At 40.6% G+C, this 23,454-nt stretch overlaps 1 protein-coding gene and 1 long non-coding RNA gene across 3 annotated transcripts in view; one reads left to right on the top strand and one right to left on the bottom strand.

The window, feature by feature from the left end:
• The window catches only part of PCNX2 (pecanex 2), a 288,030-nt gene that overhangs the window by 201,718 nt on the left and 62,858 nt on the right, over positions 1 to 23,454 (bottom strand). For both annotated transcript variants that reach the window (XM_025448568.3, XM_025448569.3), the window contains exons 9-12: positions 21,804 to 21,939; positions 9,128 to 9,273; positions 1,929 to 2,082; positions 1,810 to 1,842 (exon numbers count right to left, since the gene is read on the bottom strand). In XM_025448568.3, coding sequence (XP_025304353.3) covers positions 1,810 to 1,842; positions 1,929 to 2,082; positions 9,128 to 9,273; positions 21,804 to 21,939 — 469 coding nt within the window. The remainder of the gene's footprint in view (positions 1 to 1,809; positions 1,843 to 1,928; positions 2,083 to 9,127; positions 9,274 to 21,803; positions 21,940 to 23,454) is intronic.
• On the top strand, positions 1,305 to 23,310 carry LOC112660861 (uncharacterized). The gene is made up of 3 exons (XR_003137269.3): positions 1,305 to 1,454; positions 1,938 to 2,121; positions 22,993 to 23,310. It is a non-coding gene; the product is annotated as an uncharacterized LOC112660861 (long non-coding RNA).

Below are 23,454 nucleotides of genomic sequence, written 5' to 3'. Positions count from 1 at the left end.
CTGCCTTTGTGCCCAGACTTGGTTTGCTCCCCGCCCACCTCCTTTCTGAGGTTTTCACATTTATAAACTGGAGATTGTAATCCGCCTTCTAAATGCCCACATGGCTCAGGCAGATGGCAAAAGGAAACATTTTGTAGCTACTGTATTTTTTCTTCCCACCAGAACTGTTAGCAAACTGGCAATTCCAATCAGGGGCTAATCTACCAAGAAAGCTTTGTGAGTGAGTTAATAAACACATGTCTGACTTTTGTCTTATTATGACAGTAAGAGAAGTCATTTCTTACTATCTCACTATGCACATACTTGCTCAGGTACAAGAAGAGCTGCTTGACTGAGTCCTCTATAGGCAATATAACTCCAGCTTAGAGAAATGACAGTGGGTTGCTGCTACCAGACACGACAAATCCACGGGGATTATGCAGCTGTACTCACCATCACCTCTCCCAGCATGTTCTTCATTACTGCTGAAGGTACATGCAGGAAATGAGTGTGTAATAGCATATAACACCCCTCCCCCAAGTCACCCAGGAAAGCTGGTGACACTGAAGTGCCATTACTAGAAAGGAGGGTTTATTTACTGAAGCAGAAAGAGGATATGGCATCTAGGGTGGGCTTGAGCAAAAAACTTCAGAGCTCCACATCCCTGAGCACACCACCTAACCCAGATTTCTGACGATAATCACAACAATATATCTTAATACCCTAATTATGCTGCTTCTACTTATCTTGACATTCAGACTCGGGAATAAAAGAAGATGTATTATATGTAAACCAATTATGGGGAACAGAGGAATTTAACAAGATAGCAACGTATGCCATGTGATCGTCCAATTATAAGCTTTTCTTAATTACTATGAGCTAAACAGGAGCTATCACAGATTTAAAAGCAGTCCTAAATCCTGGATATGAATTTTTTAAAAGCACAATGGAGGGAAGATCAAGCTTTCTTTCTCTGGAAGGGTTTGGGCGGGTGGGGGCGGGTGGGGTGGTGTGCACAGCTCACCATAACAAAGGAAAGAAAGTCCTCTCAAAGAGCTGAGAGGTCCTGCCAGGCAGGAGCTTGGTGCAAAGGCACGTAGCCAGGGTGCCAGACCGCATCCCCCCAGCACTCTGCAGGGGAAGGGCAGCTGGGTCAGTGGAAACCATGCATGCTTCAGATCTCATGCTCATGGCAGGACGCCAGAGCACCAACAGGTCAGGATGGCAAGCCCAGATCTCAGCTCTAAGTCAGCCCACAGTTATGTGGACGAAAGGTAACAATACTCTTGAAAATGTGGAACAGCAAATCAGCTTCATGACTCGTGCTTACACAACTAATATTACCCATAATGATAGCCCCCACTCGCTCAGCAACATCTGTGTTCCAGGCACCGTTTTAAGGAAGTTAAATAGATTATTTAATCCCTACAGGCATTTTCATTATCCTTACTGACATGCAGAGAAACACAGACACGGTGAGTAGACATATCCTGCTCAGGGTCCCACATTCAAGGGGAGGAACCAGGAAACAAAGGCAGGCACTCCAACTGCAGAGGCCAGTCTTCCCGCGCTGGGCTGCATGGTTGGCCCTGACTAGAGTCCAGCAGGGTTGGAAAGGCAATCCGCATTCTGTATCCTCCCTGCTACCCCCCTGGCACTCACACCACGCTCTCAGCTCGAGCCCGAATCTGGCAACCATGCACTCATATTTCTATTTATACATTGAGTATATGTACACTGACATATATTTCGCCCCTTGAATAGGTTTTGTTCCCCTATCTTTAACACAAGCAGACAAGACAAGCTACTTGCCTGTTATCTGAGACTTACGTGTATTGGCGAGGCGGGGTCAGGCTGAACACTCTAGAACACAAATCACAAGTGTCTGTGTCATCATCTTGTGATTTCAAGGATACCTTAGTGATGGTAAGAATCAGATGTGGTCTTGCCTTTAACAGGGAGTACTGGCAGCTGGCCATGACGAGGCAGAAGAGGAGCACCCACACGTCTTTGCAGAAGCCTTGGTTCAATGTCAGAAAGCCGAGGAGCGAGACCAGCACAATGAGTAAAACTGCCAGCACGTTCTCCTTGACATCTTCAGTTCTGCATAAAATAAACAAATAAAAACAAAGGAAATAAAAGGTAAGCATAATACCCAAACGTCTCTGAAACCACTGACAGCGATAGCAGAGTAGTTGCCTTTATACTTGGGAACAAAATGGTCTTTTCTTTTCTTTTCTTTTCTTTTTTCTTTCTTTCTTTCTTTCTTTCTTTCTTTCTTTCTTTCTTTCTTTCTTTCTTTCTTCTTTCTTTCTTTCTTTCTTTCTTTCTTTCTTTCTTTCTTCTTTCTTTCTTTCTTTCTTTCTTTCTTTTTCTTCTTTCTTTCTTTCCCTCTGTATTTTATAAGCAAAATCCATATTTTAACCCATTTCCTGTCGTTGAAATAAATGAAATATAATTCCATTGAGTCTCCTTGATCCCTAAACTGGGTCTCCTGGGGGAAAACAGTTAATTACTCTGTGCACAACATAAAATGCCTTTAAGACAAAGAGCTGCACTGGTTCCTTTAAATGGGGGGAGGAGGTGCATTAACACCTAGCTAAAGCAGGAAATCCCTTCCAGATACAAGGTCTAAGGCCAGAATTTCCTTCCCAGGTTCAGGAGCCAGGAGAGCTCCCACCAGAGAGCTCCAGCTAACAAGCAGAGGGTCTGACTGAGGTGTGTCATGACCACAGTCTCACTGGGTGGTGTTCTGTTTTGTGGGACCCAGAGTAAGAAGTGTGAGATGCGGAGGTGGGCTCACCCAGAGGGGGTTGCTATTGCTGTGTGTGAAGGAAGACAAGATAAGGGTGCTTGAGGATGCTGAGACAAGGGGATGAAGGCTGGATCTTGTAGACTAAGTAGGATCAGGAGGCAACGAGGACAGGAGAGGTTGCTAGATGGGAGCAGGTGGATGGGTCAAAGTGCTCAGATGGCCTGGCAAAACATTTGGGGATGATCAGTGGCTGGGATTATGACTTCAGAGGTGAAAGACTTCTATGGGAGGACAACATGCAGGACATAGTGATGGGAGGAAGAGGCAGAAATGGAGTAAGGGAGCATGGTGTGGACCACATGGTCAGGAGTGTAGAAGGGTCATTCCCAAGAATTCTGAGCACATATTTTGCCTCACCAGTTTTCTTATGTACATATAGGTCCCTTCATTACATTATTTTTATAAAGGCATAACTAACTACTTCAACTGGCAAGTAGGCACTTGTGAGCGTTTTTTAAAAAAATGAATAGACTTTATTTTTTAAGAGCAGTTTCAGATTCACAGCAAAATTAAGGGAAAAAGAAGGGTTCCCTCATAGTCTCTCCTTGCAAACGCACGCGTGTGTGCAAGCGCACGCATGTGTGCACACACACACACACACACAATTCTGTCCCACCATCAATATCCCCCACCAAAGTGATACATTCATTATAATCAGCCAACCAACAGTGACACATCATTATCATTATTTCATTCTTGCTGCCATATATTCTATGGGTTTAGACAAACGTGGTGAAATGTACCCACTATTACGGTAGCATGCAGAGTATTTTTACTGCCCTAAAAATCCTCTGTTCCTGTTCACCCCTGCCTTCCCCCGACTTCTGGCAACCACAAAACTTTTTACTGTCTCCACAGATTTTTCTTTTCCAGAATTTCAGATAATTGGAATCACACAGCAGGTAGCCTTTTCTGGTCAGTTTCTTTCACTTAGTAATATGCATTTAAGGTTCCTTTGTGTCTTTATTTATTTATTCATGAGAGACACAGGGAGAGAGGCAGAGACATAGGCAGGGGGAGAAGCAGGCTCCCTGTAGGGAGCCTGATGTGGGAATTGATCCCAGGACCCCAGGATCATGACCTGAGCTGCAGGCAGATGCTCAACTGCTGAGCCACTCAGGCATCCCCCTGTGTGTCTTTATATGGTTTGATAGCTCTTTTCTTTTTATCACTGAATAGTATTTTACTATACGGATGTACCATGGTTTAGCCATTCATCTATTAAAGTACATCTTAATAGTTTCTAAGTTTTGACAACTATGAATAAAGCTTCTATAAACATTCATGTGCAGGTTTTTGTGTTAACCTAAGTTTTCCATTCATTTGCACCAAGGAGCATGCTGGCTGAATCATATGGTAAAAATACGTTTGGTTTTGTAAGAAACCACTGAGTTATCTTCGGCTTTATCATTTTGCATTCCCATGAATGGGAGTTCCTTTCCCACGCTTGGTGGTCAGTGTTTGGATTTGGCCATTCTTATACGTGTGTAATATATCTCACTGATGTTTTCCTTTGCAATTCCTCAATGATGATGTGGAGTATCATTACATATGCTTTTTTGCCTTCTGTATACCTTCATTGGTGAGGTATCTGTTCATATCTTTTGCCTATTTTTTTAATCAGACAATTGAGATGTAGAGAATCAAGATGCATAGAAATGTGAAGAACTCAGATACTATGATGTTCAAGCTGAAGTTAAAAAAAAACTTCTGGGGGGAATCAAACTATATTTGGTAAAAAGGAAAATTTATGGGTTTTTGTTTGTTTGTTTTCCACTGTGTACTTTTTACAGAGCTAAATATATTTTGTTAGTTCAGGTCCATAAAATTCTTTATGTATTTTTTAGTGTGCTCATAACATTTTGATGTATACTTAAAAAAATCTAAAGGCTTAGGAACTTTAAAAAAAACAAAATTTTCAATTAAATTAACAGACTTTTTTTCTTATTAGGGGGAAATAACATTCCTGAAAAATATTTTCCCCAGATTCTCCTCCAGCAGAACTCCATTCCTCTGCCCCAGGCCCCCATCATTCCACTCCCACAGCTTCTCATGCATCTCTATGTAAACACCAGGTTAAAAAGTTTACTCACTGGGCAAGGAGTGCTGTGGTTAGGCTGTACTGTAGAAAGATTTATCTGGCAGAGGTTGACAAGATGCACTAGAGGGGAAATAGCAGAGCAACGATAAACAACACTCCAGGGGAGAAGTAATTAGGGTCTGGAAGAGTGTCCTGGCTGGGAAACTGGGAAGGCAATGTGACTTTGAGATACAATACAGACCAGAGCGGGAAGGACTTGAATGGATTGTGTACAATGAAGGGCTGAGTGAAGAAATAAAGATGATTTCAAGATGTCAGTCTGGGGAAGAAAGGATCATGGCAGAATCAATGGCAGAGGTTGGAAAGAGAGTTGTTTGCAAAGGGAAGTTGACTCATTTGTTCATGTAAGACTGCTCCGCACTATAGATATCTGGAATAATACCTCAGTGAACAAAACTTCTGGAGCTTTCTTTCCAGTGGGCAGTGGCATAAAATAAGTAATATGCACAAAAATTTAAGTATATTATGTAGCATTTGGAGTTGATTAGCACAATCAAAAAATAAATAGAACAAAGTAAGAATTACAAGCATATGGATAGGGAACTGTTGTAATTTTAAGCAGAAGGTCAGGCTAAGCCCCACCGAGAAGGGCCATTTCTCAAGCGTGCAGCACCCGGGGACTCCAGCATGAAGAGGTCGGGAGGCAGAGGTTACCTGCAAAGGTGACTATGTTATGAAGGAGTAGCCCGCAAGACACAATGAAAACCAAGAAAGGGCTGAGTCCTGGAATCCAGGAGAGGAAAGCACACCAAAGAGGAGAATTGACTCTGTCAAAGGCTGTGTATGGGTCTAGCAAAATGATGGCTGAACGGATAGGTCAACGGTGACCTTGACAAGGGCAGGCTTGGAGTCGGGAGTGAACGGAACCGGTTGATGGGAGAAGAGAGGCGGCCAGCAAGTGCAGGCAGCTCTTCCCAGAGTTCTGCTGCAACAGAGCACACAGAAACTGGACAGAGCAGCTGGCAGGAGAGCAGGTCAAGAGGACCTTTCCAGATGGGAGAGATGAGAGCGCATTCTCAAGATGATGACGATGGCAACGAGATCATTTGAGGAGCATGAATGCTTTTCTTGCATTGTCACATGGCTAGCTCCTTCTCTGTTTCTATCTCCGTTGGTATGCTTCACCTCAGAAAATGCTTCTGCAACCACCTGCTGTTCTGACATCAGTGTCATTTCTCCCCCAATTTCCTCTAACTCAGGCCTTCATGTGTGTCTTCATGGCACCTATCTCAGCTTACCTTCTGCGGTAGAATGCCAGTTTGGTGAGGGTAGGCACCCTGCCTGCTCCCACCCTTGCTCTATGTATTCAGTGCCCAGTGCAGAGCCTCACATGGACCAGGTGCTTGGCAGGAGGCTTTTTAATTTGTTAAATGAATGAACAAATGAATGAAATGACACCCTGATGGGCAGCTTTTTATTTTAGATGCCAACCTGGAAAATTAGATAAATGAAAATAAAACCTACGTATTATGCAAGATGGGGTAATAGCAGAATAAAAAATAAGAGAAAGTAAAAGAGGGGTGCCAGGGTGGCTCAGTTGGTTAAGCATCCAAGTCTTGGTTTCAGCTCAGATCATGATCTCAGGGTTGTGGGATCCAGCACACACCCCTGCCCCCTGCCTAGGTCTGGCTCTGTGCTCTGCAGGGAGTCTGCTTGAGAGTCTCTCCCTGTCCCTGTCCCTCTGTCCCTCCCCCTACATGCTCGCTCACTCTCTCTGCCTCTCTCTCTCTCTCTCTCTCAAATGTTTATTCATAAACATAATTCATAAACATTCATAAATAGATCTTTATTTTAAAAAGAGAGAGAGAGAATAAAGGAGAATAAGGACAAAAAGTATGTGAGTAGAATGAATGCCAAACTGAAAGCGAACATGAAAGGCTGTAATCATAGGAACCTTGAAGGTGCGATCAGAGAAGGAAATATTTTCAAGGAAGATCAGCCTGTTTTCCAGAGTAAAGTTGAAAATTATCAAGCAGAAGGCCTTAAGCTATGGGAGTTTATTGCAAAGATCAGCTCAATTTCAGTGCTTGTAATTCACCAGTTTCTTCTACTTCCTGCCCAACCTGTACTGTTTGTTTTTTATTATGCATACTTTTTCTTTATGAACTTTAACTTGGCAATTCAAGTTCTTTAATCCATGTAGGACCTTAAATATAATGTCCTCCCAATGAATATCAGAGGCAATTTATTCATGCCTTTTGAAATTTTACTACCAGAGTAAAAACTGTAATTTATTGTGTAAATTCCTGCTTCTTAAACAGACCTTCCAGATCACTGCTGTCCTAAGAAGGCAAGCTAGTGAGAGATGTGCCCTACATCTTACTCAAGGCCCACTGAAACGCAGACTTCTCACTCCTGGAATCTGTATTTTTACAAAGCTACCAGGTGATTCTGATCCACAGTTCTGTTTGGGGAAAACACTCTCCCTGCAAAGGTCCCAAGCTGCCAGGTTTTTCTAGATTAGTGTTTGGGTCTCCTTTGTCCTTGTTGTCAGCTCGGGGATCATGCTGTCTTATCTCCCCTCTTAACTGACTCTGATCTGGAAAACCAGATCCCCATGTGTGCAAATAGATGCCTGAAAGTAGGCTTATATGGGCTCTGAAAATGGGGCGATTTCTCCTATGAGTGAAGGGCCTACATCTTAATGTCTGAGTTTGACAACATCCACTTTGGCTATCCTAATTTCTTTTTTTTTTAAATTTCATTTTATTTTTATTTATTTCTCTTCTTTCTGGGTTCTGGGCCACATTCCAGGCCATAATAACGATAATAGCAAGTATTATTTAAAAGACACTTGCTATAGCTAACTTGATTCAGTCCTTCCTGAATATAGATTATCCCGATTTAATAGACAGGAAATTGAAGCACAGGGAGGTTTCACAGCCATCTTTAGATCACAGCACTAGTAAATGGTGGGCCCTGGATCTGATCCCCAGAGGCTCCCACATCAGCTGAGGAGCCCAAGGGTCAGGGCATAGTGCTATGTCTACACATCCCTGAACATTGCCTTCAAACTCAGTGTGACCTGCGACAGAAGTGATTAAAACTATAAAAACATAAACTTTTAAAAACCTCAATAATCTTCATCGTTGTCCTTTCTTAGACCTTAATTAGATTTTCAGTAATTTATTGTCACTGAGTGGATTGAAATAACACCTAGAAAATCGACAGAAATATTTGTCTCTAATATGAAGGGTTAACATCAGGTTGTCCAATATTCCTTTTTAACAGAAAATAAAATTAATATAAAAAAACCCTGCATCATCTAACAGAATGTATTATCTTGGACTATTTCAGTAACACTTGAAACGTTCATCTTGTGTGTATGCCCCTGGGGTGACATAGTGTTGTTAGAAAAGCCATTGTAACTCCATTCCTTGACTTGTGGGTCCTGGAATTTACTGTCGTAATTTTGCATGACTATAGTTTCTTAGTATGTAATCACACCATTTAAAACATTACTATAACAAGTAGTCACGGAGGGACTAACTACAGCAAGTCAGGGAATCAGCCTTCCCACTGCCCCCACTGGCTGGCATTTAACTGTGAAACTGCATTTGCTGATGACAGCGTCAGTAACAGCATCTTGAATTTTCAAATCAACACTCCCATCAGAACTGCATGGCCCCTGGAGATCAAAATCCTGTCCTTTGTACATCGTGAGATCAGAGGGTGGAGGTAGAAATGGGAAGACCCTGACCCGGCCCCCATCTCCATTGCGCCTTAACTAACTAGAGCTCCTCCCTGCTCCCTCCCCATCCACTGATGACATCTCCAACCCCACATTTCATCTTGAGGAACAATGGAAAGAAGAGGGGTGAAAGAGTCAAAGGGTTTAAAAGGAAAGATGAACATTCCAAGTATATTGCTTCACTTGCCCTCCTCTTCCCCGGCCCACATCCAGTTAGTTGGTCAAGCCTGTGCTATCCATGGAACCTCAAGCCTTCTTAAAAAAAAAAAAAAGTGGCAAGCCAGGAGTAGACCAATGCATAACACTGTCCCCAGAGCTAACCTTACATCTAAACCATGTTCCCCAATTCTCATATCTCCCACTGTCTTCAGTTGTCAGGATCTCACTGCTTCACCTTTGAGTTTGCAGCACAAAAGGTATACATCTTGAAAACATTCCAGAGAACCTGAGCAAGTGGCAATTTCTTTTTACAAGCATGCGAGTGCACTCTTCTGCCCCCATTGTATCTTTTATCTGGACACTTGCATGTTCAGCAGCTTACCGATCAAGTAACGCCAACAAAGTAAGTCGATCGTACCAGACTTTAATCCACTTGCCAGGGAAAATGATAAACTTGTAAAACTGCTCTCGGTTAAATTTTCCTTGTGTTGAAGAACATGATGAGTCTTCCAGATCCTGACTCAGATGCTTTCAGATACCAAAAGAAACAACAGAGAAAGGGTTTTATACTGACATGTTATTGTCATAAATATACCTCATAATAACAAAAGTACAAAAAGCAGATGTTCAAATTCTGAAATGTAAACCAACATATTTCATAAAAATGGGTACCCTAAGAGAAAGATAATGATCAACAAAGAGTCTTTCTTACCAACACTCTTCAATTCCATTATAAAGTATCACTAAATTTATGCTGCTCCCATCAAAGCACTGCTGTTAATTAAGGGCAAGAAACTGCCATGAAAATAATTCTCTAAAAGATCAGAATTCAACAAAAGACTTGAAATGGCTTAATTTTTGAAAGGTATGTTATTTAAAGTAATGTCGAAATATTTAAATTTTACTAAGAGTAAAAAGACTTTCATTGTCAATTTTGTCAGTCATTGGTAAGGCCTGATATAAGAAATACTGAGATCTCTGTAGAAAAAAGTCTAAACCAATAAAACAGAAACAAACAGGGGAAAATTTAATTCTAGGTTTAAAATGTTTTAGCCCCAAATTCATCTCTGGATGGCACTAATCTCGTGGAGAAGAATTGAATTTTGAAAAAAAAAAGTCTTGATTGATTTGCCTAACATACTTAATGAGTAACTCCTAGGAGCCTGGCACAAGGTCAGGAATATAAGGAAGAAGATGACGGACACAGTCCATGCACAGCATCCTATTGCCTGTAAGAAAACACCCCTTAGACATCTATCTATTGTCGGGCAGACTCAAAACCAGACATCCAGGCCAAGCACCGCACATACAAAACAAGAGCTGGACTCTACACCAGAAAAGCAGAGGGGATGCAGAACTTGATGAGCTGAAGCTGAAGGATCTGCAGGACTGAAAAGATGGAGAAAAACTTATGAGGGCAAAACTCAAAATTTATTTCCTCTGACACCTGACACCATCTCTAAAATATAAGTAGTTAAAACAGCCTGTTATGATGGCATTTCCATTACAGACAAATAGAGATTAAATATCAGTTGATAGTTATTTCATTTATTTTTTATCAATAAGGAATAAGATGTTCCATATTGTTAAATTTCTCAGAAAACTAAAGCTTACACTCTTTGAATCTAATGAATTTAATATTGACCTCTGTCCTAACCATCTTCAAAAAATACGTGGTTTTCCCTTTTTGTGCTATTAAATAGAACCTATAGGGCAACCTGAACACCTTCTCACCGTCAAGCTCCTGTGCATCAGTGCTCATCCTGCCCAAGACTCTGGAGTATTCTTTTCTACATTGAATAACACTAGGTACCATGCTTTTTAAAAATACATGTTTTTATTAAATATGGAGTCAATGCAAATATATGGCTTTTAAATGTATATAATATATACATATATACACATATATATTGGATGTGTGTCTATCACCCAGTTATAAGAAAAGGAGCATTTACTTCAGCATAGAAATTCCCAGTGGGCCACTCCTTGGTCCCATCCTCTTCCAACACTGTCCTGAATTTTGTGCTTATCATTCCCTCTCTTCTTTTCTGTTTTACTATGCTTACATCCACAAGTTCTATACATTTAGCTTTACGTTTTTGAAGCTTTGTAGATAAGAAATCATAGCATATGTATCCTTTTGCAACTTACCTTTTCCTTTTTTCCCTCCATTCCACATTATCTTCCTGAGACTAATCGTGCTGTTTTACAGCTGTAGCATCCATTTTGACAGTAGAATACGGATATGCCACAATTTGCTTACCCATTTTACTTTCGGATATTGGATATTTAGGGTCTTTTTTTTTTTTTTTTTTTTTTTTTACTATTACGCTGCTATGGACATTTTTGGAAATGTCTCCTGGTACATATGTGCAAGGATTCTTTAGAACACAGACCTAACATACACTTAGAAATGGAATTGCTAAGAATGCAAATGTTCAACTGTACCACATGTTCAACTTTCCTAGGAAACAAATGGACTTTCCCAGAAAACGTACAAATCTATCACACATGCAATTACTGGGTATGGGAAGGTTCAATTCACTAGAAAACATTTTGGAAAAATAAGATTTCTAAACTGATTCTATCAATTTATACTGCCACCAACATCAGGTAAATGTCATGTTGCTTGACATCCTCACCAACATGTGACAGTGTCAGGTAATTTTTAACTTTGCCTAATCAGGTGTATAAAATATTGCAATTTTATTCTAATTTGCATTTCCCTCATTATTAATGAAGTTAAGCATCTTTGTCCACTTTTAGTTTTCTTCATGAAATCATTTATCCTTTTCTCTGTTGGGTTGCTTGTCTTTCATTAGTTATATGTGTCTATGTGTGCATGTGTGTGTATCTATAAATATATGTACATATATGATCAAGACCTTTATTAATGATAGATGTTACAGATATTTTCCCAGTTTATTGTTTGTCTTTTCACTTTCCTTAATGTGTTATTGATAAATAGATGTTAATTTAAGTGAAATATAGTTTGTCCATTTTTTCCCAAAAAGTTTTGTGCTCTCTGTGCCTTATTTACCAAATCCCTTCCTACCCCAGACTTCTACGGCTAATTGATTATATCATCTTACTTAAAACTATATGCTTTTGACTTTCACATTTACTTTATTAGACTACTGGGGATTTTTGTTCATGAACTAAGGGTCCATTTTCTTTCCCATAAAGAAAACTATTGCTCCAGTGCCATTTATTGAAATGTTCACCCTTTCCTCATCAATTTGCCAGGACATGAATGCTTATATCTGAGGGTTATCTTAGACTTTAAATTTTAAATTGTTTTTGCTATGCCAGTCTTACCTTGTCTCCTCTGGAACTCTGACAAGAAGTACAATAGTCCTTCTGGCCCAGACCTCCATGCTTCTTAACCTTCTTTCCTCTTTTCCTCTCTATCTCTCCGTGCTACAGCTAAATAATTTGTTCAAATCTGTCTCTACTCTTATGTGTCAAATCTCCTGTTAAATCCCTTGAAGTTTTATTTTTATTATTCTATTATTCTATTGCTCATTTCTAGTATCTGGTGCTTTTTCAGATCTGCTTGCTCATTACATGGCCTTCTGCTCCTTACTTAGAGTTTCAACCTCTCCTTTTATCTCTTTATACACATTAGACATAGTTAATCCATATTCTGAATCTAATTATTACCATTTCTAAATCCATTAAGAGTCTGTTTCTGCTTTCTGTTGACTTTGCTGGCTCTTATTCATGGCAGCATGTTTTCTGTTATATTTTATAACTTTTCACTTTATCATATTTTCCTTGGGTCTTTATTAGTGTGAATTCTTTGACAGCAATATTGAAGCTCTGTTCTTCTGGATTAAAATTTACCTTTGTTTCTGCTAAGCACTAGAATGCAATACCAACCCAGCACCATTCTTAAATAAATTCTTTTTGTAAGGTGCTTGGATCACCCATGTGATCCAGGGTGAAGAAGGGCTGCAAATCCACACTGAGGTTTGAGGGGGGTAGTTTTCTACATGATCCCCTTAGTGGGGATGGTGCTGAAAGGGAGTGGTTAGTTAATCGTAAAAGGAGTATGCGGCTTCCTGGAGTCCAGATTAAGTAGAGAGGCTCCCATTAGACTTCCCACACTGTGCTGTCTGCCATTCTCTTTGCACAGAGACCATTAAAAACAAAGCCCCTCATATGCACTCCAATGTTTACAGCAGCAATGTCCACAATAGCCAAACTGTGGAAAGTGCTGAGATGTCCACTGACATGAATGGATGAAGAGTATGTGATATATACATATATATATATATATATATATATGAATATTACTCAGCTATCAAAAAGAATGAAATCTTGCTATTTGCAATGATGTTGATTGAACTAGAGGGTCTTATGCTAAGAGAAATAAGTCAGTCAGAAAAGACAAATATCACATGATTTCACTCATACGTGGAATTTAAGAAACAGATGAACATAGGGAAAGGGAAGGAAAAATAAAATAAGATGAAAACACAGAGGTAGACAAGCCGTAAGAGACTCTTAATTCTAGAAAACAAACTAAGGGTAGCTGGAGGGGAGGAGGCTGGGGGGATGGGGTAACTGGGTGACTGGCATTAAGGAGGGCACGTGATGTGATGAGCACTGGGTGCTGTATGCAACTAATGAATCACTAAATTCTACCCCTGAAATTAACAATAGACTATATATTAATTAAGTTGAACTTTTAAAAAAAAAGACAAATCCCTCTTCTTCCTCCTTTGCTGTTGGCCACTGCTTTTTACTTCTTGCTACTATTGAGACTTCCCAAGATGCCCCAGCCCCCTGTAGATCTTCTATTTCTAACCTGTAATCTTGTTTGCAATTGTGGTTAAAAAAGAAACACAGAATTTACCATCTTCATTTTTAAGAGTACAGTTCAGTACTACTATCTATATTGTTGTACAACAGACCTCTAGAACTTCTTCATCTTCCCAAACTGAAACTCTGTCTCCATTAAATACGAACTCTCCATTCTGCCCTCAGCCCCTCGTAAACACCTTTCTACTTTCTGTCTCTGTTTTTGACTACTCTAGGTACCTCACATAAGTGGAATCATAGAGTATTTGTCTTTTTGTGATTGGCTTATTTCATTTAGCATAATAGCCTTAAGGTTCATCCATGTTGTAGCATGTGTCAGACTTCCTTCCTTTTAAGGGCTGAATATTCCATTGTAAGGATGTACTACATTTGTTTATTCATTCATCTGTCTATGGATACTTGGGTTGCTTCCAGCCCTTGGCTATTGCAAATAATGGTGTTATGAACATGGGCATATAGGTATTTGTTTGAGTCCCAGCTTTAGATTCTTTTGAATATATACCCAGAAGTGGAAGTGCTAGATCATTCTAATCTGTACTTTTATTTTTTTGCTTTGGCCCTGTATTTTTCCAAAAAGGATTTAAAATAGGCTCTAATTTCCTGTAGGCTAACACACAGAAGACACAGGAGACTGGGAAGAAGGGCCAAGACCAAAAAAAGGATAAGGACAGTACAGAAGAGCAGCCATGGAGGTGGTGCTGTCTTTTAAAGGTCGCACACATTTCTCTTTGACTTATAAAGCAGAAGGTTATACTCAGGCAGGGTTTTTTTCTTAATTCAGTGAAAGTCACTGGTGTCAAAATGCCTGACTTGCATAAGGGCAGCACACCTGCTTCACTGGAGACCAGGGAAGAGCTCTCCAAGGAAGCACATTTTACCACCTCTTTGTTCCCAGATGCTAATCCACTGACTCAGCTATGGAACCTGAAGTTATTATTCAGATTATAAAATATTAATGCAAAAGGCATTTCAAGGGACAGTTGATCCATCATGAAGGCAGCATACAGGATGGCCATATACAGGATGGATTGGCTGTATTATTACAGGGAAGTTGAAATTGGAAGTGCTGCTTGTGTCCAGGATTCTATTCTGACATGAAAGAGAACATAGTGGAAATGGTGTTGTGTCAGCAAGAAGAGCATCTTCCGTTAATGACAAAGAATTTGTGGTCTATAGTAAACCTCCCCCCACTAAAGGGATCTTTTTTCCTTTATGTTCCATGGTTAGGCCAGTAAAAAAGATGCACACAGGGCTACTACAGTTTACTAATTCGTGATGTGGGAATTCATGAGGATGCATAAAGAGGTCAAGGGTAAGCAGCAGCAAAGATGACAGTATTCTTCTGAATTATATGAAAAATAAGGTCCCTCAGTTGAGGTTTAATAGTCTACCCTTTGCTGTTAGGGAAAGTCAGTATAAAAACAAAATCACATGTAGATGACATCTACATCGCTGGTAAAAGTTATTAAAAATTCTGGTAAACTGTGCTATTTATTGCTCCTTAAATAAAAATCCTAGTTTTAAAAAAAATCTCAGAATTTAATGCAAAGAAAAAAATGATTGACTTCTGTATCAGTTTTCCTGGGCTTCCACAACAAAGTACCACAGAGTGGGTGGCTAAAACAACAGAAATATATTAAGGGCTGGAAGTCTGATCAAGGATTGGCTTCTGCTGAGGCCTTTCTCCTCTGCTTGTCAACGACCATCTTCTCTGCATCCTCCCATGGTCTTTCCCTTGTGTGTGTCTGCATCCTGATCCCCTCTTCTTAGAAGGATACCAGCCATATTGGATTAGGTCTAACCCTAATGTCCTCTTTTTAACTTAATTACCTCCTTAAAGATCCTCTCTCCAAATACAGCCAAATTCTGAGGTACAAATCAGCCCATAACTTAACTTCCTTTATGTGAAAATAAGGTTCATGGAACTTCATTTTTTTTTGCCTTAGACACCAAGGAACCTCAGAGCTAAATGTTTCAGTGGGTTATAGCAATTATTCATAGCCTGTTTTCTGGTACAAATTTCAAATTCATTTTTTCTCACCAGTTCAATCATTCATTTATTCTCTCATCCAACAAATATTTATTGTACAGATTATCTAAGCCAGATGCTGTAAGTTCTATATGCTGAGAATTCAAAGAATAATAAGAGTTTTTAGCTTAAAGGGGCTTGACAACTCCCAGGGTATAGACAAGCAAACCAACCATGAGCGTACATCATGACACACATACACAAGTATAGACATATCAATGCCTATATATGTAGAAAAAGAGACAGAAGTGAGCCTTAGGAGTGTGTACGACAGCTAAGGCTGGAGAAAGTAGTGAATAAGGGTCTCAGGCAGAGCTCCTGGAAAGAATCAGCAATGATAGGGCTGGCTGGGATAGGTCTCACAATAGAGACTGAGTCTCTGGCCAAAACACTATTTCTGTCTCTGATTCATTAATTAAGCCTTACTGAAGAATTACCATGTCACATTACCCAGTAGGCCAGGCTCACAAATTTTATTCTACTATTTCAAAAAAGAGATTAGCAAAAATAGGGTGGCAGGGTGTAAGTTGAACACAAGTCCTTTTGCAGAAACAAGATAAATGCATTGCTCACACTCCCCAGATGGATCTATATTTACAGCATAATATTCAAGACTCTCTTCATGAATCTGAATTATCAGTAACAACTTAAATGATGATTAGCATATTTGGCTTAAGAAGATAGGCAAATATACATATATATTTATATCTATATCTATGTGTGTATATATATATATATATATAGAGAGAGAGAGAGAGAGAACATTTCAGAAATATTTTTTGGTAATATTAAAGGCAATATTAAAATATTTAAGAATGTAAAGGTTCATCCCTCTCCCCCAAGCTACCTGAAAAGTTCTACCATTCAAAATAATGGTACTTTCAAGAGTTCAAAATAACTAAGAACAATTTGGGGGTGCCTGGGTGGCTCAGTTGGTTAAACATCCAACTCTTGATTTTAGCTCAGGTCATGATCTCAGGGTTAGGAGTTGAGCCCCGTTTTGGGCCCTTCACTGCATGTGGAGCCTGTTTAAAGATTCTCTCTCTCTCCCTCTTCCCCTCCACACCCCCACTCACACATTCTCTCTCTCTTCAAAAAAAAAAATTGATGATGTTAGTCATTGCCATTGATTATATGGCATAATTTTGCCATATACATCTCTAATCCTCAAAACCTTACAAGAACTCCTCTGCGGAGGTTCTATTATCCCCATTTAAAATGTGAGAAACTGAGTCTCTGAGAGGTCAGGTCACTTCTCCCTGAGGTCCTACTCTAGGAAAAGGACTGTGGGATGCTGAAGCCTCATTTCTTTCTGCAGTGTCACTTAGGGGAACCAGGAGAATCCACAGCTCAGACAGTGCTCACTGATCAGGCAAAAGCCACCTGTACAGCAAAACGCTTCAAGACGCAATACGTATGAGTCCAATAATGATGACACAAATTAAGGACACAAATTTAGAAAGGAAACCATCTGAAAATGGACACTGATAAAAAATAATTAGGTCGGGCAATAATGAAGATCAAATAATGTTATTTAAAAGAATCCTCAAAGTCAGATTTAAAAGCTAAAATATAAAGGAGGGCCTGTTATATGGAGGGGAGTAAGTGACCAGGTCTACAGAACCCTCAACATCACAACAGACATGGGTGGATTTAAGTTGCAGGCCTCCTGTGAAGGGCAGAAGTGTCTTGAACATTCCTGAAGGGAGAGGTAGAGGCGAGAAGAGGATACAGTATAGGCACTAGGTCTCTGAGGCACCACACGCTCTTCCTTGCTCGTCCTAAGATCTGTCAAACCCGGTAGTGGGAAGGTGGAGTTGAAAGGGACTCTGTTTGGTGTCAGAAATGGGCTCATGAGACATCAAACAGGAAGCTCCTAAGGAGGAGGTGAGGAGAAATGGATATCCCAGTAGTGACGAAAGGACAAAGTGAAAAGAGTGCTGGGCTGGGAGGGGTCAAGCCAATGCCCCAAAAACCAGGACCTTCTGCACTGGCTTCCTTAGATGGAAAATCAAAGGGAAAATAATACCTAACCTCCAAGATTCTCTATAAAGATAATGTGATACCAAATATGAGATGTGATGAGACACCTAATGTGTGCCCTGCACATAACTAGTGTTCCCAATATGCTAATGGAATGCTGGTTAAATCTGGATATGACCAAGACTTTGTAGGATAAAAAACATAAAGCATACATGGGATACTATTATAACGGTGGCTCTATTTAGCAGCCAAAATTCCTGTTTTGAACAATTTTGCAAAAGAAAAAAAAAGGAGTTTGCAAAATTCCAAAAATCATAACAAATCTTACATTTAAAAAAAAGCTCTGAACATGATAAATGAAAAGTATGCAAATATTCATTTTTTAAGTCAAAATGCACTTTCCAATAAATAAATACATAAGATGATCAGTTATTATGTTAAGGTATCATAATTGATAGCTCATCTGTTTCATCTGCTAGTAAATGTCAATATTTTATATACAGAATTGTTTATAAAACATTATATACAGCACTTCATGCAAATCAGAGGTCCAGGAATATGTTTTTACCTTTTAAAAATGTTTTAAATTTAAAAATAGCGATTTATGAACACATCATAATGGGGGAAAAATACAAATGATATATAGGGTAAAAGAAGAAAGCTTCCATTTGCATTAATCCTATAATGATAGTAAATTGTGATGGAAATGCTACCTCTACGTTAACCTAGAGTGACCGTCAGCCAGACCCAGTGCTGTGCACATCTTTGCAATACTCATTGATTGGTTTAGGACCAATGAACCACCAGCTTCCATGCCACCCCTGGTGATGATAATGATGATAATGCCACTCCTGTAGACTTATATAAAGCCTCAGTTACAGAGTACTTTCACATACAATCCTATCTAATTTTTAATGTGGGGCAGGGTGAATAGGTTTGAAGCCAGATCCAGGTGAAGGTAATCAGAAGCAGAAAATGCTAGACTCCCAAGGATCCAACACTTTCAGTGGACTGGGTGGGCCTGCCTCTCAACCAGTAGTGTGATAAAGTTGTTTTAAGGTGATTACTCAAATATTTATTTTTATTATTTTTTTCAAATACTTATATAACATAGTGGTAATGTAAAATTTTAAGGTCATGATTATGCATTGATAGGTTATACCTGATGACCTTAGAGGTACATAATGGATAAACTGAGGCACAGAGAAGTCTCAGTTTATGACACGGATGCGTGGGATGCTGTGACCGCTAATGCTCAATGCCCCTCAGTGCTAATCTGGAGGGCAGAGGGCAGATTCCACCAACACTACGTGTGCCCCCAGCTCTGTCCTCGTTGTGCTCAGGCACTAAGCTCTGCAGCCATGGGGATAATGCAGAACCTCTTCCACTATCTGCCTCCTATAAAAGCAAGCTGACCAGCCCCACTGAGAACTCCTCCTGCAGGACTACTTCATTCATTTGTACCAGGACAGAATTTCAAGGTCTTTTCTCTGGTGTGGGCCCACCTCCTGGGCACCACTGGAGCCTGTAGGATATGGTCCCTTGTTGCAATGTGAGGAGTTTGCACATGGTGGGTGGCAGGGGGATACTCAGTCCACTCGAAGCATTCATGCAGCCATGAAGGACAGAAGAGGGAGGATGGAGAAAAAGGAGAGTCACTAAACAGTCTTGTCTTCAGAGCCCTATTTCCTGCTACTTTTTGTTGGACTTGTCTAGGAACCACTGTTCATGCCACCACTGCAATGCCTCCACACTCCAGGACTATGAGCATACCTGCTTTCCTGTCTCATCACCGGGCTTCATCCAGGCAGTTTACCTGCCTTGCATCAGCTCATCCTCCACATCTCAGTTGAGCTGTCACCTTGCCAAGGAAGCCTCCCTGACCTCCTGCGTCCCAACCTCAGGCTTCCTGTGTCCCACAGCGCCTGAGCCCATCCAGACCATAACCTACATCACATATAGCTGAATCAGTTGACCAGCAGTTAAACTGCTTGGAGACAGGAGCTGAGTCTTTTTGCCACTGTACACCTGATGGCGCATAATCCTTCACTAAATACATTTGGGATAATGAGCAGGAAACTAACTTCATTTGTATTTGGTGGCCAAAACCTAATTGGTGATATCAATTAAATCTGGAAAGCCAAGCAGTAGAAGTAAAGAATTGTTTCTGGTATGAGACCTTTGTAAATATTTCTTCAGTGTCTAAATATGAGCCTGCACAGCAATCTTCATTCTCCCATTTCCACACCTACATGGAGCAAAGCTTTAAAGTTTTTAAACTTTACTTAAAATTTTGAAAGTTAAAAAGACTGAAGTTTTCAGTGAATTTGATTAAATAATTAACAATGCTAAATATGAATTGTTTTTTATACAGTCATATATGCCACTTAGAGAACTTTAAATATAAAGAATATAAAGAATTTTTCATGCAATATTTAGTTACTTCCAAGTTTCTGCTCTACCTGGGCTGTTTTTTAGATATCAAGCCTGTGGGTTTGTGTCTCTGATAAATCCAAAGTTCCTAGGTTCCCTGTGGCTCCACCAATCATGGAATCAATAATATTCACATCTTCCCAAACTATGTAGATATTTTTCTGTGACTTTCCTCTCCATACTGACAGGCAGGGAAGGGCTGCAGGGAGCTGGAGCTTCCCCAGGCCTGTGACAGGGAAGTTTCTCAGAGAAAACCCGCATTTCCCAGGCCCCCATCAACCCACATACTTCATCTTGGGGTGAGAGCTAGTACTGGTGACTGAGGTAGGGCTGGGCACAGGGCACAGTGAGCTGAGGTTCAGTCCCACTGGAGCACATGAAGGTACAGGAAAGACCAGGAAACCAAAGAGAGTGCTGGGAAGGAGGAAGCCATAGAATCTGAGATCCTCAGAGCCAGTTGGGAGACCCCAGTAGTACACCCTAACTGGGCAGGGCAGCTATTTCCCTGTAGGTGCCACCAACACACCCCATGATCAGGATGGGGCCAGGCATCTGAGCCATGGCCAGAGGGGCCTTCCACGTCCACCTGCCTCCTTGCTACTAGGAAATTCCTTCTAGACTACAGAAGCCCTGGAAGGGAGCAGTGGGAGGGGGAGGGGAGACTGGTACATGGACGGGGAAAAAAATGCCCTAAAGACTGAGTTTTTGAATTAGCTGGATGCTTGCTCCCACAGCAGCTCCTTCAAACCTGGAAAGGCTGACTCCACTCGCTTGGCATTTCTCAGACCTCTCTACCCAGTCAGTAGGAGTAAGGACTCCAGAGCAATGTGTAGTCAGTTACAAGGTAACAGGACCTTTTCTTCACACATCTGACCAACTTCAACCCACTGTGTCATCAGGTATCTTGTAGAAAAATGTAGTTAATAAATCATAAAAACAAATACAAAACTGCATTTTTTTTTTTTGTAAGTGAGGTTGTCTAGAAGAAATCACAACATTGCCTGACGGAAGATAAATACAACAATGGAGAAACTTTACACTAACTTGACAGCACCCCTCTGCCTACACCAACTGAAGCCACCTTCCTCCAAAGTCTATCCCAGGTGTCCTCTCTTCTAAGGAGCCTTCTCCAGCTTCTTTGTCTGAAATGCCCCACTTTACCCTGTAGATCTAGGTTCCTATCTGGCGGTAAGTCTTATCTCCCGTGTGATCTTTTGCTCTGAATTCTTTGCTCTGCCTCTCCCACAGTCATGCTCATAAAGGTGTAGTGAATAAGTGAATGAACATTAGTAAGTTATCTCTTAGTAAAATAATGGGAGCCTTCATCTTTTAAGTCCCTTGATGATAATGTCATTTGCTCCAAGAATAAAGTCTCTCTTCAAGTCGAGATTCTTTTTAAGAATCTGAGTGTTTAACATATAAAGCCATCATAAATTAATAAAAATTCAGATCTTTTCCAACCTTGGTGAGAAAAAAAGGCAACCTAACCAAGTAAGCCCTTGTGGGGTCTGTGCATCCTGGAAACCAAGATCAATGTACATGAATTTCTACTGTGGTTGGAAGAGCAATTAAGACAATGGCAATCCTGTTAGTAGCAATGAAGGATACTTGCTATCTAAATGGCATTTTTTTTCCCACGTTCATAGGCTACCATGCAGTGATATATCCACAACCTAGGAATGTAAACTTCAGGATAAGACCTGATTTATTCTGTTAGGTAATGTGACCACAAAGCAGGTTTCAAGATCCATGCTTCTGGAACATTCACAGTGATGCTGGAACGTACCCGTGGGGTTTCTGATTGGGTCCTCCGAGCCACCATTAGTAACAGCTGCTGTTGAAGTGCACTGACTGCTGGGTCTCCAGAAGAAGGATCCTGACTCTCAGAAGTGGTGGTACTGGAGGAGCTGATCTGTATCTCTCTGAGGAGAGACAAAAGAAACCCCTGGTTACATGGAAGTATGGAAGTTGTCTGTTCATTACATGCGAACACAAGGAAACCAGGGATCCCCGATGCAGGTAGTGGCTAAGTCTTTATGACTGTTACAACCTTATGTATGCAGTTAAGGGATGGAATTTTGTAATTTGCAATACTATCCTCATGCAGAAGGGCAATTATCCTGCTCACATTCAAGTTACTCAGGCAGTCCAGAGTTGGTGTGCATGGGGGTAGGTAGATAGATGCCTGGTGTCCTAGAGATGAAGACCTTAATTTTGCACATAGTTAATGGATGGGTAGGTGGAAGCAATAGTTTCTAGCTTCATATTTTGTGAAAACAATAAATAGTGGTCTGGACAATTCCAGAGACAGCAATTGGAAGAAACTATCTACCATCTCTGCTGCCCCCCCAGCCCCCAACTCACTCCGCATCCCCTCCTCGCCCCCACCCCCATCCAAAGCCAAGAAAGTACACACACAAGGTGCAAGAAATGCCTCAGGTAATTGGAAAAGAGGCCATTATTAAATTAGTTGTAATCTATATTTATATAGTTTTATTGTCTTTAATCACGCATAGGTTGACAGGACGTAAATTAATAAAACTCTTCCAGAAATCTCAAGCCTGGCATCTTTCCTTTGGCTCAGAAGCAAAAACTAGGACACATTTCTCCATCTGCTTTTCTAGCAGGGTGCCAACAACCTTGAGGGGGCAATACCGACTACCTACCCTACAGTCATTTCTAATAGAATTCTTGCTGACATAACTCTAATTTTATTCAGTCATCCAGGACTATGGCTTTAGAAGAGACTAGGAGCCTCCCTAGTCCCGGGGGGGTCAATCCTAGTCATTTTATACCATAACTCTAATCCTATAGACCCTGTGCCAGTGCCTGGTTTTGGGAAAGGAGAACATATCCTAAGAGGCCACTGTGGAGCAAAGGGGAGATGGCTGAGGACATTAGGGAGCTCATGTACAAGTTTTTCTGTTTCTTAAAAGGTAACAAAAGTAAGACACTGTCTTACTCCTGGCCTTTAGATGCTGTGTGAGTTAAAAACATCAGAGCTGGGGCAGCCACATTGTCACCATGAGAAACAAGGCTGAGGAGAGCACAGCTGAGAGAAGAAAAGAAACTCATTTCCTGGGACGCTTGGGTGGCTCAGCGGTTGAACGCCTGCCTTCAGCCCAGGGTGTGATCCTGGAGTCCCGGGATCGAGTCTCACATCCGGCTCCCGGCATGGAGCCTGCTTCTCCCTCTGCCTATGTCTCTGTCTTTCTCTCTGTAGCTCTCATGAATAAATAAATAAATTCTAAAAAAACAAAAAACAAAAAACAAAAAAAAAAAAAACAAGAAAAAGAAACTCATTTCCTGATGACAACATTGAGTGTCTGAATTAACCAACCTTGCACTGATTATATTTTTGGACTTCCTGACTACTAACCCGCTGTGATTTTGGGGTCTTATAGAACTTGCAGCTCAAACTGCCTCAAGAATGCAGA

This window comes from Canis lupus, chromosome 4, assembly GCF_003254725.2.
Source record: "Canis lupus dingo isolate Sandy chromosome 4, ASM325472v2, whole genome shotgun sequence".
NCBI lineage: Eukaryota > Metazoa > Chordata > Mammalia > Carnivora > Canidae > Canis > Canis lupus.
Note: the sequence above shows the minus strand (reverse complement) of the source record. Positions and strands in the feature narration are given on the sequence as shown.